This window comes from Prionailurus viverrinus, chromosome B1 (assembly GCF_022837055.1).
Source record: "Prionailurus viverrinus isolate Anna chromosome B1, UM_Priviv_1.0, whole genome shotgun sequence".
NCBI lineage: Eukaryota > Metazoa > Chordata > Mammalia > Carnivora > Felidae > Prionailurus > Prionailurus viverrinus.
In genome coordinates, this window is record NC_062564.1 from 111,410,904 (window position 1) to 111,424,950 (window position 14,047).

Here is a 14,047-nt window from a genome sequence, read left to right on the forward strand (position 1 = left end):
AAAAATTATTTGGTATTATATTACAGTATTGTAATCATTTTTTATATGAATATTTTTGGGTTGTGGAATGAATCATCTGAGTTTCCATTATTTCTTATGGGGAAATTCACTTTGATACACAAGTGCTTCGGATTACAAGCGTGTTTCCTGAACGACTTATGATGACAAACCAAGGTTTTACTGTATTTTAATAAGACACTACTCCTTGGTTAGCTTATTTTGAACAAAGAATTGTTTCCAAGCATCACCATGGGGGTAGGTGAGCACTGTTTTATGCCTATTTTGTGAGACACTGTGCCAAAGGAATATTCGGAGAGAAAACCAAATACCATGTGATTTTTCGGGAGCAGCCAGCAATTTATTCTCAGGAACAATGCACTTCGTCATAAAACAACTTCCTTTAAGCCTTCCAATGACTTGTTTTCTGAGAAACTGTTGATCTCAAATCCAATGTAGCCCAAATACTTTGAAGTATAAGGATAAAAGGCGATCAGATTCATGCAAAAAATAAACTGTATTTTCCTCCAATTTTTAGGGGCATATTAGATCCAGTGCAGCTAGGAAACTTAAAAAAGTTTTCTTTTTCAGAAATTTCTTAACAGACATTTACCATTAAAAAAACTTTAGAAAATATCTCTTGATTTTTCTGCTTAATATTGTGAAATTATTCTTTTCCTTTCGCCAAGAGAAAATTAACTCTCAAATCCTCAAAAATAAAAAAACCTTGGAGAAAAAGAATTTGCTGAGAAGAATGCCATTATCCTCTGGCAAATCCTTTCCTTTCTCTTATTCTCAGTCCTGCTGCCTCATACACAGACAATAACACAACATAGTTTCAGTGTGATGATTGGTGCTATAAAAATGCAAAGTTAAATAGAAACCCACAATAGTCTCCTTCAGGGTAAAGATGGCTTCTGTCGATAAAGCCAAAGCCCTAATAGCATCAGAAAGCAAAATTCAGAATTAAACAATTTCTGGATCCTGACTGTTTTTTAAATAGAAGTTTTAAATGCCGTATTTTCAAGCACAGAATGTAAGAGGAGGAAAGTTTTTAATCACTACTAAGAACAGGTCAAGAAGAAGTACATTTAAGGAAGATTAGACACAAAGAATGTTCTGTTAACAAGTGCCATTTAAAAGAGGGATATATTACTTTGATACACGGTTAAAAAATCTTTCTTTAGATATCCATCAAAACACTATCTGTGATGAGATCTCATCTCTTTGGGAAAATTATATGTGATTTACCCAGAATATAGAAAACAATAGCATCAAGGAGATTTCCTTTCCCTATCCAACCCCAAGAACTGTGATTTACAAAAATATTGAAATTAGCACTGAATGTTTCCTATACAACAATGTTTACACTGTGGTTCAAGAGCAAGTTTTAAATGCTGGCTTTCAAGTTACAGAAGCCAATATCAATCAATATCAATCAACCAAAGATGGATCAATCGATCCGTCTGTGTGATCCTTAATTTTAACCGTGAAGGAGTTCTATGATCTAACTCACCCCGGTTCAGGCATCTCTGATCTGAAATTTACCCCCAATCTTTGACAAACGCTACAAAAGACAAAGGTGAACCCCAGAAGGTCATTAGCTTTTAAATAATAATTTCTGATTATAAATGTCCCCAAATTTACCTGGCAAACACAAAGAAGAAAATTTCAATTACCACTACCCAATGGCAAAAAAAAAAAAAAAAAAAAGCACTATGAATATTTTTCTTTCCAGGATGTATGTGTTTTTATGTCCCTGCAATCTTTCAAGTATACATATTGTCTACAAACTGGGTCATACTAAGAATTATGTCATGATTTTAAAGGTGAATATCTGCCAAAAATATTTTAAAGTTTGCACAACATTTTGTTATTGTGGTAATACTATAACTTATTATTAGTCAGACTCTACATTGGTAAATATGGTCAAACTTAAAAGAATCACAGGTGAAGTGCTAAAATTATAAGTCCTTAAATTATCTTTGACAATTGGAAAAGCCCAATTTGCCTGACAGAGTTAAAGACAAGTACATTCTAGTGGGGAAGAAATGAAAATGGGTAGCAGAAATTGGAATTTGAGCCTCTGAATCCAAGGGATGAAGCTTAAGGCAATTGGCACTGTGTGTCTCATAGCCCCCTCTCCCAACATACATGATATCCAGCTAAAATGTGTATCGAATATCAATTTGGAAGAGAAAAACATATACTAGGGGAACGGCAAGCTATCTGAGAAGGAGTCTGGAAAGTGGCTCTTTGTGTGTCAGGAGAAACATTCATCTACACCCTTTATATAATATACAGATATAGTGTATGCTCAATAAGTGCATATGAAGTCCTTTCAACAGTCTGGAATTCAGGCCTTTTCCTTAGTCTACTGCATCTTGGCGTCACTTCTAGCTGGTGAATAGAGAAATCCTCAAAACAAAAGCCTTGGGGCCTAGGCCCCCTTGTTCTCAAACTTGGCCGCCATCAGAATCGCTGGGGGAGTTGCCTTGTATGTTTACTTCGGCTCCGAGGCGCACACACACTCCGGACGCTTTTGAGTCTGATGGTTAGAAGTGGCCGGGTGCCATGCGTTTGTAAAACAAGTCCAGGTGAAGGCACCAGAGGGTACCACCGGAGGAACTGCGAAGTGACGGACAGCCCAAAGTCCTGTTTGCAGCCGGCAGACCCCGGGCCCCGCCGTAGTCCGCCCGTAGTCTCGCCAGGGGGCGCCAGGACCTCGCCGCGCGCCCAGCTCCCCTGGACCTTCTGCGCTTAACTCTAGGTGTGACCGGAAGGGAGCCTGACCCCGGGGGTGCGGCCGGCGGTAGGGGGCGCCTCTTCCAAACCCAGCAGCCGCTCGCGTTCCCGCGGATATCGCCCTCGCGTGAGATCTTGTTTTGTGTTTTGTTTTAAAAGCCTTCTCCGTCCCGGTACTGCTTGAAGGCGTAAATGAGAGACGGTGGGAGGGGTGGGAGGGGGAAACGGAGAAAAGAGGCGCTGGGGGACTGAATGCCTTCTTTAAATTACTGCTGACACCTCGGTTCCAGGCCCCTAAAATCTCAATCAACAATCCATTAGAACTCAACAGGAGTAAAACGAAATCCTCGTTTAAGTGTATTTATCCGATCTCCTTTCTCTCTTTCAAATGCAAAATCCATTTCAGCATATGCCCCCTTCTTTCTCTGGCCTTTCTCTCAAGACTGGCAGCCCATACCACTCTTGTAAATATGAAAGATGCTAATCATATGACATATCACGTCTCCGTCGGAGCCGGAATAAAGCCTTCAGATTTGGGATCATTGCCTCCAGACAACAGCTTCATCAGCCGGAAAGTTGGTTTTTTTCTCCTTTCCTTCAACTCTCAATCCCTTCTTTGTCTGGAGGAAAATGCAGCCGACTCGAGCCACCCAGGCCATATGGTTCACTCTGTATTTTCTTAGTTGAATTCTGTATTGTTTCTGTGACTTGCGAAGTTTTTTTGGAAATGCGTATAAAGACATAGACGAGCTACTTGTGCAGGGAGCGCTGCCCGGGCGCGCCGCGGCCGCCCCCTCCCGGCCTGGAGACCCGGCCGTCGCCGCTCCGCGGAGTGCGGTGTCAGCGATGGCATTAGCACACTGACGTGACCAACCACCGAGCCGGCCGCAGCTGTCTGGTTCGCTCGAGGTGCGTACTCTGCGCCTTGCACGGCGCCTGGCACACAGTAGGCGCTCGAGGAGACTCGGGGGCAATGAAAGAATGAATACATCAGCGACAAGGGTCGACCCCGGATGTTTTCGGTTCTAAAATATACTTTGGGTCTCTCAAAAGAAAACGTAGTCTCGCTCTCTCTTGACACTAATAACACTGTCTTATCGTCCACACAACACACGTTTTCCTGATTTCTGCAACTCTCTCTCTCTTTTCTTGCCTACTTATTTGAATGCAAGCTTTATGGGAGTAGAAATCGTGTCTGTCTTGCGCGTCGCATTGTTCCCAGGGGTTGGTACAGTGATTGGCACACATAGGGTACTCATTAAGTGTATTTTGAACGTAGGAAGGAGGGATGATTGAATGAGTTAAAGCGGTAAACGGATCCTCCTATTCTCCAAAGATACGATTAAAGAAACTTCTCTCCTAAAGATTCGAATTTATTTAGTGCAATCTCACCCTTTTAAAAAATCTATATCAGCAGCAATGAAAAATGCATTTATCTCCAGAAGAGAATTCGGTGTTTGGGGGGTTTTGTTTTTTTCTTTAGTGGGGAAAGCAGAGGGGAAAATCAGCTTTCAGATCTTTATCCATCGCTCTGAATAAGTTTTGTGTTTTCCAGGTTCGGTACTGTCCGGGCGAGGGAGCAGGCTGCCAAATTTCCTTTCTCTCGGTCTAACTCCTTATACAAACCCAAAGGGCCCTTTCACCAAATCATTAAATTCTACAGAGGTGGTCAAGCTCGCACTGCTTTTCATGAAACGGAGAAAGAAAAGGGTCCTTGAAGTTTAGAAGATGCCCAAGGAAAACTCCTTGAATGACATCAAAAGAATGAGTTTCCATAGCTGTTGAAGCACGAGGGCCGTGTATCCGCACAAAGGGGGACCGGGGCACCGGGACGGGCCCAACGCTCTGTCCCAGGACAATTGGGTCACTGAAATAGGGAATTAATTACCATTGGAGAGTGGGCAGCCCATTCACCACTGGCTGAGTTTTATTAAACGCCAATATAAATAACAAAACAACTCTTGTGGCTGCACTATTCCTACACGCCAAAGGAAGGATTATGCTGGGGATTAACATCTTAAAGTCTATGAGACTTTCTGACTCAAGGCTCGGAGCTGGTAATCGTGTTTGTCTCCTGGTTCAGCGATTAGTGCTCTCTTTCTTGCACTTTCCCCTGGATAGCCAATGTCCCTTTTTGCAGGCACGGAGGGTTAGGGTGGGGGAGCCTTCTTTCACTAGTGGGCCCCCAGGTCCCCATTCACGCGCCGGCTGTTCTTTTCCTCTTACCTGAAGAAAACAATCAGAAAGCTGGCGTGGATTGGCAAAATCTTCTAACAGGGATTTCTTTCCTTCCTGGGAAAGCAAAGGGGCACTTGGGTCGTTTAAGGAGTGAGGAGAAGCCTGTAGGGCACTGCCTTTCCAGAGCTGATGGGGACAGGGTTAGGGTCCGGGCGGAAGAAAGGGAGCCTCCCCTCGCTTGCCGGGCAGATCTCGCCGCCTTCAAGACGACCTCGTGCGTCAAGATGGGTTCCCTGAATATTTGGCTTGAGGGACCAACGCACTTTGTGCGGGCTTGGAGCGAGGATCTCGGGAATGGGGCTCCGACAGGGAGTAGGGTAGGGTCGGTCGGGTGGGGAGATGGTCTACCCTGCCCTGATCTCCTCCCGTCGATTTCTCCGCGACTACCAGTTTATGGAAGAGAGGGGCGGGGGCGCTGGCGCGGTGAAGCTCCTAGCTTGCACCTCTCCAGTACGAGGGTGATGCCCAGTCCTCCCCGGACAGGATCCGAGGGGAAAGCCGGGGAAGACTGGGAATTCCATGCAGGGGTCCAGGACGAAAGTGGGGCGTGATTTCACATAGTTTTGTTTTTTTCTTTTTTTTCCCCCCGGAAGGGGACCGCCAATATACCCGAGCTCACACTAGCTGCCAGCGCTTGTCGTCACAAATAACGAACTCTGGCAGCGCGAGGAGTCCTCGGCGAGGAAAGCTAACCTTTTCCAGCCCGGCCTGGAAACGGCGTTTGCAGCCCCCAGTGAAGAACTAACGATTTTCAGGATTGGCTTTTTCTCTCCTTCTTTACCCCTTTCTGAGCGCTCCCTCGGGGGATTAGGCCATTAGGCTATAAAATCCCTTTGGCAGGCAAGGCACCCTATCCTTTTAGCAGGGTGTAGACGCTCCCTCTCCTTGCAGGCAGGGTGGTTTACTGGGAATTGGGGGACAGGCTCGCTGGGCAGGCAAATTTTTCCTCCTGCACTCTGGGAAAAGAGCCCTCCCTCGCGGCCTCCCCGCCCACCCTCACCCCCGCATTCACCTGCAGCAGCGTGAGTTTGGGGAGGAGACCATTTGCCCTCTTTGGCCACTTGTGAGGTCGAAGTGTGGATGGGATGTAGCCTATGGCCCCACAGCAACACCTACCCTAAACTTTAGGGCTTTTGGGTCGCCTCAAAGTTCAAGCTTCTTAGAGGCAACAAAGACTTTCTAAAGATCTCCACCCTCTCACCCCTCCCCTTACTTCACTTTTCTCTCGCTACACGATTCGACCCCCTTTCTTTCGAAGGCTTAGGGATGAGTTTAAATCATTGTGCTCCCATCTCTTGATAACTGCCTGCTTTGAGCTTTTGTTCTCTTAAAGTAGGATTGCACACTGAAAGAAGGGCTGAAGATGAACAGTTTGACCCTTCAGGACAGTTCACGCAGTGGACAGGAGCGGCCCTCGGTCACCGTCCTCACTGATGCTATTCACGCGCTCCCCTCCCCCTTCGCATAACATTTCAGCCTCGTTTCATCTGGACAATCTTTTAGACCACACAAGTGCCTCTTGAATTTATTTAAGTTAAAAGAGTGCTAGAAGAGTCCAGCTAAGGATATTTGGCGTCGGTCACGTCTTCGCACATCTGAGTACAAATTAAAATCTCTTTTCTTTCAGCAAAACTGAGCAAAATGCTGAACAAAAAGAATTCTGCAACTGAGTGTGAATGGTTGGTTTCTGGACTTCACTAGCGTTGTTAGACTGTTCTTGGAGTTGTTTCTTTTCTTTTCTTTTTAAAAATAATATTCTTCATAGTGGGAAATATTTCCAGAAGTGCTCTATTACTGAGTGACGATTCTCTTGAAAACTATAACACAAACATACAACCAAAATTCTTAGAATTCCAAGATGATATAAAGGGTGATTTTTAAAAACTCTGTACTTTGCACAGTAATCTAAGATACACCACTGCATACACCCAAAGAAGCCCTTATTTTAAAGATAAAATTCTATGAACTCCATGATATCCTTATATTTATAAAGATTAGAAGCTGATTTACGTCTATGTTTGAAACCTTAAGTTTCTCCACAGAATTTTTCCTTTTGAAGGAAGTTTCTGGAATCCAAAATGGGCACTTTACCCTCATGATATTTTATCTTTACTAAATATCTGCACAGAACATGCTTAAATATGTATTATTAACTTCTTACGGTGTAGAAAGTTTGGATTTTGACAAGAGAAAGCATGCACCCCTTCGGTGCATCATAAAAACATAAAACCTGGGAGAACATAAAAGCTGGGAAGTCAGACACCCAAATGCTGTTAACAATCAACTAAAGAAATCCATTGTGTGTTTCACTAGCACTAAGCATTAGACCCAGTTGGATATCTGTGTAGAGTTCTATAAGATTTACCAGATTTTCCTTTAAGCTTCTTCTTAACTGGATTCTGATTCTGTTCTTCACCCAAATATATTTTATCGTATCAACCCAGCACTTTCTAGCCAAACCAAAATTTTACAACAACCTGTCCAAAGGGTACGTTTCTACTGATACCGAAATAAACCTTCCTTTGCTTTCTGATACATTAATCAATTGGCTTGTCATTCTTTGCGGGCAACTCCTACATGAGATATATCTATCTAAAGACTGACACTCCGTGCATGGTTCCTCCCATCATCCCAGTATTTCTTTTTAGCAGTCTTTGATCATTTCCTCAGAACCCAGCCTTCTCATCCTCTGTTTCACTCAAATTAACACAAAAATCTTGCATCCACTGCAGTGTTCCTGTGTTCCTTCAATCTTTACCTGCTAGCCATGACTTTGAAGGCTTTCTTTTAGAGGGACTGTGAAGAGTATTCACTTGTTTGGTATCGGTGAGCATCACCTGCAAAATAATGTTAAGATATACATGCAACCATGGTAAAGCACTTCTGGTAACTTTTACTACTGACCTATCTTCTGCTTGATCAAACTCTTTTATGAAGTTCTGATTCTGTACGCTCATGATCCAGAATCAGAGACCCGAAGAAGTGTGAGAGAGGCAGATGCTGTATTCTGGAGACTGAAAGTGTCTCTCTTCTTTATAAATGTTTGCACTGCTAACACATGAAATCAAGCTGTTCTGAAAAGATTGAGGGGGCATCTGGAGAAATAATGCTTTTAAGCGTAGGGAACTTGCTCTTTCCAAGGGGAAGAGAGGCAAAACACAAATATCAACGAGCAAAGTGAAAATTGAGGCAGTTTTCAAATCATTTCAAGACAGAAGGGAGTCTGGAGGTTGGAGGGCTGCAGTGGGCAAAAGTCTCTTTCACGGGATTCTAATTTTCATTTTCTTTACTTTGCACCTTCCAAGCCTGCAGTTACTCCATGCAGAAAGCATTAAACAAATTGAAACCATGCCAAAACACTAACAACCGCTTTCATCATGCCCTTCTCTGAAATAAATGTTTCCAATTCCTACAACCTGAGTGACACAGAGACCTGCAGACAAGAATCTTTTCTCTCTTGTCACTTTTCAACTTCCACCATTCCAAATACGCCTTGCTTAAACTGAATTTGCAAAAGGGAACTCAAGGGACTCCTCTCCTATCTACCGCAGTCCAGATTCTTGTCAGCTACTCTGGCACGGTCTAACGCTCCATCCGGCACACACACTTCTAGGGACTCTGGTTCTGTCTCTAAGAAAAGTCAGTCAAGGCGACAAGAGGGTGGGCGTGAGCGTGGGGGAGGAGGAGAGAGGGAGGGCCGACGAGCAATTCAGAACAAGTTCCCTCCGAAGTCCAGTAGCCCTCGGCTCTATTTTCCCGTTGAAAAGCGCCGAGTATCGGGAGGACGGGCCCCTTGTCCCTACAACGCCCCCCAGCGCGGAGCAGAGGTCACGGAAATGTCAGCTCAGCCCAGGCGCTCACAGGCGCTGCAGGTCGGCCGCTCCTCCCACTCCGCTGGCTCCCACCCTTGCAAGGAAGCCACCTTGTTGTCTGGCTCTGGCGTAAACCGGGGTTAAACCCCAAAACAAAACAAACAAAACAAAGCAAACGAACAGACAGAACCTGTGTCGGTTCCCGGAGACTCCGTTTGTCACCGGCAAAATGAGGAGGGTTTTAGCTTTAACCTGTGAGTGCGTTTATTCTCACATCCTCTAAAAGCCCATCTACCGCTCCCGCACTGGATCTCCCCTTCTAGGAGACGCCTCGATGAACCTTCCAACGTCCTCTTTCTTCACCCTTCTACGCCGTTCTCTCTGGAACCTAAACACGTTTGCCCACCATGTGCCCACAACTCGCCACCCACACCCCACTCCTCCCTTGACCAAATGAATGCGTTTTAAAACCATTTACTATTTGGTACAGCTCCTAAGAGGCTTTGCCAAGAGACGCCGGGTAGCACCAGAGGGTTGCTGCTTTCCCCGAGATTCTGACCCCCATTAACTAATTCCTCGGAGCTCAACGTCCGGGAGCTGAGAGGCCGGGCAGCGCCTGGTGCGGTGAGCGAGCGCGCGCCGGGGCTGGGGGTGGGGTGCGGCCGCAAGGACGGGGGCGGGGGGAGGTAGCCTCCGTCTCCCCAACGGCCCCCGGCGCCCCGGCCCCTAATGAGCTGCTGAAAGGGAGCGGGCTCCGGTGCGCGTGGCTCGCAGGCCTCCCGGAGTCCGGGGCGCCCTGATTGGCCAGCTGCGCCTCGCGACCTCCATTCATTAATAAATTAGCGGCACGCTCCAGCCGAGCGCGAGCCACCAATCACAATGGGCAGCGGCGGCGACAACAGCCGCAGCTTGAGCTGAAGCTGCCACCGCGGCTTCAGCCGCTCCGACCGCAGCCTCGAGCTCCAACAGGAGCTTTAGAACCATTTTATGCTGATTAGATAAAGGGGGGAAAGAGAGGCGGGGGGCGATGGGAGGAGGAGGATGGATGGCAGGGCCAGGGAGGGGGGAAGTGGGTGAAGAAAGAGAAAGAAATGAATGATGATAATGCAATGAAAAGAATAAGCCGGGGGAGGGAAAAGCGGGGGAGAAGGGGGGCCTGCACAGGGGGGAGGAGGAGGCGGCGGCAGGGGTTGGGGGGGAGGTGGGGGCCCTGGGGGCAGATGTGATTGTTTTCTTGGTGGTATATAAGGGGTTTTAAGGAGAGTCGTGTGCCAGACACGCAGCCACTGAACCACAAGCAGCTTCGCTTTAACTGGAGTGCCCGGGAGTCGCGTGCCAGGAGCTGCACGGCCGAGGACTGACTGACAGACAGACACGCACCACCACCACAACACACGAGACCCGGGCGGATCGCCGCGGCCTCCGGGGCTCTTGGCAAACTCGCCAGTCGGAGAGGTCCCCCGCGGAGCCGCGCCAGATCCGCCGCTTTCACGTTAAGAGAAGGACGCAGCGCTGCGCTCCCGGCAGCGCGGAGAATCGCAGCACACGCCAAAGTAATAGCTTCGCCGAGACACACTGAGGGAGCGAACTACGTAAGTATCCGCCGGTGTCTTCCAACTTGGAAGGGTGTTTCCGGCACTCTTTTCCGGCACTCTGTTCCACCACGTCCGAGCACCCTTTGCAGGCACAGAATCTTTGTCCCAGGGGCTGCTGTCTCTTTCCGGGCGGGAACACAGCCGCGATGTCGACCAGCCGAGGGCGGGACCCTGTTGGCTGGCAGCGGGGACACAACGAGGGGCTCTACTGAGCTTGGAGAGCACTGGCGGGGTCTCCTCCCTAACTACGTTCCTCCTTGGCGCCGCCCTTCCGAACCAGTCCTAGTGGGTGCGCGCAGGAGTACTTTCCGCTGGCACCAAGAACGTGCCTCTGCTTCTGTATTTACATCTCGTTTGGTTCTTTCTTCCTCCCCACTCTCCCCGGTAGGATGTTTGTCAAATCCGAGACCTTGGAGTTGAAGGAGGAAGAGGACGTGCTGGTCCTGCTCGGCTCGGCCTCCCCCGCCTCGGCTGCCCTCACCCCGCTGTCGTCCAGCGCCGACGAGGAGGAAGAGGAGGAGCTGGGCGCGTCGGGAGGGGCGCGACGGCAGCTCGGGGCCGAGGCAGGGCCCGGGGGGCTGGGCGGCCCGTCGGCCGGAGCTGAGGGCTGCCGGCCAGCGCGGCTGCTGGGTCTGGTGCATGAATGCAAGCGGCGTCCCTCCAGGGCGCGGGCCGTTTCCCGCGGCGCCAAGACAGCCGAGACCGTGCAGCGCATCAAGAAGACCCGTAGACTGAAGGCCAACAACCGTGAGCGCAACCGCATGCACAACCTCAATGCGGCGCTGGACGCGTTGCGCGAAGTACTCCCCACGTTCCCGGAGGACGCCAAGCTTACCAAGATCGAGACCCTGCGCTTTGCCCACAATTATATCTGGGCGCTTACCGAGACCCTTCGCCTGGCGGACCACTGCGGGGGTGGCGGCGGAGGCCTGCCGGGGGCGCTCTTTTCCGAGACCGTGTTGCTGAGTCCGGGAAGCGCTAGCGCCTCCCTGAGCAGCAGCGGAGACAGTCCGTCGCCTGCCTCCACCTGGAGCTGCACCAACAGCCCGGCGCCGTCCTCCTCGGCGTCCTCCAACTCCACCTCCCCCTACAGCTGCACTTTATCTCCTGCCAGCCCGGCTGGTTCTGACATGGACTATTGGCAGCCCCCACCTCCCGACAAGCACCGCTACGCACCTCACCTCCCCATAGTCAGGGACTGTATCTAGAACTGCCATCCTTGCTACCCGCGCCAGGCCTTAGTGGGTTCCCTTTCCTGTCCTGGACCAAGCCCTCCCACCCCTCTCCTGTCCCCACTTCTATGCCCTGGAAACCATCTCATTTCGCAGGGCAGATGTAGCCGTTCTGACTCCTGGGTTGTTTGCTGCATTCCTTGGCCAAGGGTTTCCTTCCGTCAGACGGTCTCTAATTTATTGAAGGTGTGATGGAGCTTATTGTCAAAGAGGATGGTAGAGTTTGGGGGGGGGAGGGGGAGTTTCTTAAGGCTAAAAAGATGCTGGGAAGCAAAGAAGGTGGCCAGTCTAAAGAGTTTGCAGAGCGGACTGACGCTCCTCCCCCTCTCTGTAACACCAGAGGGACCCGGCGCAGTGCGTGTGAATCTCCCAGGGGGAATGCAACTGGTTCCTCTGATCTCTTCACCTTTGCTTCTACATAGAGATGTTAATGTCGAGTAGAAAGAAATGTATCTTAGCATCTGAATGATTTTACCGGTAATAATATTATCCACAGATTTGCAATGGCTGGCATCTGCTTTATTCCCATTGCTGTCTGCGGGCTGTGGGAATTTCACCTGTCAAACCAAACTTTCCCTCTCTGATGTGCACTTTGTTCTGTTTCCCAGATTCGTCACAATGCCTATTGTCCCGTCCTTCTCTTTCCTTTTTCTTCTCCATTTTGCCATCTGTCTCTTATGATTTATAAGGGGGAAAAAGTTGTTTTGTTAGAGGGCCAGGTTAGAAGTCATTGTATAATTTGTAGGCTTTGTAATGATTGAATGCAAGCGTGGAAATTTAGGCTGAACTCTCTATCAAAAGGAAAAATGTGGAGGAAAAGGGAAAAATCAGGAGGGAGGATTGCTTCATGCATTATTTATCTCGACCTTTTAGGGGAGAAGGAACTCCCCCAGTCTTTCAAGAGATTAAAAATAAATCAACAGACTGAAAACCTAAGCAGACACGGAGCATTATCAGGATCAGCCACACACGTGTTCCCTTCTATTTATTATAAAGAAATTTTTCATGGGAAAAGTATGTATTTTTTGTATATTCTACAGAGTTTATTCTAGTATGTATTTACATCTTGAACAAAAAAATTGTTCTTGTGATTAAACTATAAATAAAAATATATAATTTTCATAATTTCTGTGTGTTGTAACTTTTGCCTGCTTATGTGGTTTTTAGAAGAATGTGTTGTGTCTTTGTGAAATTCTCCTTATAGCAAACTGAGTAGAGTCCTTGTATTTTTCATCAGTGTTTGTGTGTAGAATTTCACTGACATATAAGGTCTAAGAAATCACAAGAAGCTGAATCATATTTGAGACATTAACACTGACATCAGAGTGTTGCTCTGCATACAACCAAAATTTGATTTTTAAGAAATCAATTTCTGAGTATACGAGATCAGTAAAAAAGGGGTGGGGATTAAAAGATAATTAAATCACGGTAATTTCCAAAGTTCAGAAACCTTGATTTAAAAAGAGATAGTGAAGTTGAAATTTCTTGTTAGAATGTGTAAAAATGTGGTGCCTACACTTTGAGTCTCAATTATTATCTGTAAATTGTAGGAATTAGACAATGACTTCTAAGGAAGGCCCCCTTCCAGTTCTAGCATTTGTATTGTATTTATAATTCATTATCAGAAGCTGATTTTGTATTAGCTGCTTTAACAAGCTTGTTGGTTTGAAAAGCAAACTCCTGGAGAAAAAATACTCAGAGTGAGCTGGGATAAAATTGTATCTAAGGGAAATCGCTCAGCTTTCATTTTTTGTTAGAATAATTACATAGCCAAAACTTCTTCAAAGAGAAAGCAAAAATGGTTTCCTAATCTCCAAAGCACAAAACTCTATAACTTGCACTTCAATCTCCAAAGTAGAAATGAATAGCACCATGGGTCAAAGATGACCGACCAAGTGGGATGAGCACTGGGTGTTGTATGGAAACCAATTTGACAATAAATTATTAAAAAAAAAAAAAAAGATGACCAAGTGAAGGTTGACCCCATTCTAGATTTAAGCCCCTTCCTTGGGGGGAGGGTGTCCACTGGACTACACAAGCTTAAAAAACACCTTAGCAAAGAAATGGTCATTCATGTCCAAATCCCCCAACGGCCCATGAACTTCATATCTGCTTCTGGTTTGGGTTAAATCCTCCAGTCCTCTGCTTCAAGCAACAATAACTTCTCCTGAGATATCTATCTGAAATGACTCCTCCTGTCTATCCATATGGAAAACATTAAGTGTTTAATATCTTAATGACTCCATTTTTTATCAAAGGAAGAACCGAGCCAGGGTTTTGCTTTGTTTTCATAGCTGGACATAACAGAGACCTGTTGGAATACCTTTCTATTTTCAAGCCTGTTATTCCTAGGCACTCTTGATTATCTGATATGAGAAAAAAGTGCCATACCTCAAATTTACATTTGTAATTCTAATGTTTAAGAAGC

General features: G+C 46.9%; 1 protein-coding gene and 1 long non-coding RNA gene across 2 annotated transcripts; one reads left to right on the forward strand and one right to left on the reverse strand.

The window, feature by feature from the left end:
- Positions 1-6,720: 6,720 nt before the first annotated feature.
- Positions 6,721-9,429, reverse strand: LOC125164378 (uncharacterized). The gene is made up of 3 exons (XR_007151734.1): positions 9,271-9,429; positions 7,739-7,817; positions 6,721-6,797 (listed from the first exon to the last, which is right to left on the reverse strand). It is a non-coding gene; the product is annotated as an uncharacterized LOC125164378 (long non-coding RNA).
- A 649-nt stretch (positions 9,430-10,078) lies between these two features.
- NEUROG2 (neurogenin 2) lies at positions 10,079-12,513 on the forward strand. Its single transcript, XM_047856976.1, has 2 exons — positions 10,079-10,384; positions 10,776-12,513. Exon 2 carries the CDS (start codon positions 10,777-10,779, stop codon positions 11,593-11,595), a length of 819 nt encoding a protein of 272 aa, XP_047712932.1. The 5' UTR covers positions 10,079-10,384; position 10,776; the 3' UTR covers positions 11,596-12,513.
- The last annotated feature ends 1,534 nt before the right edge of the window (positions 12,514-14,047 follow it).

Coding starts and splice junctions, on each gene's coding strand:
- NEUROG2 (XM_047856976.1), top strand. CDS start 10,777: ATGTTTGTCAAATCCGAGACCTTGGAGTTGAAGGAGGAAGAGGACGTG.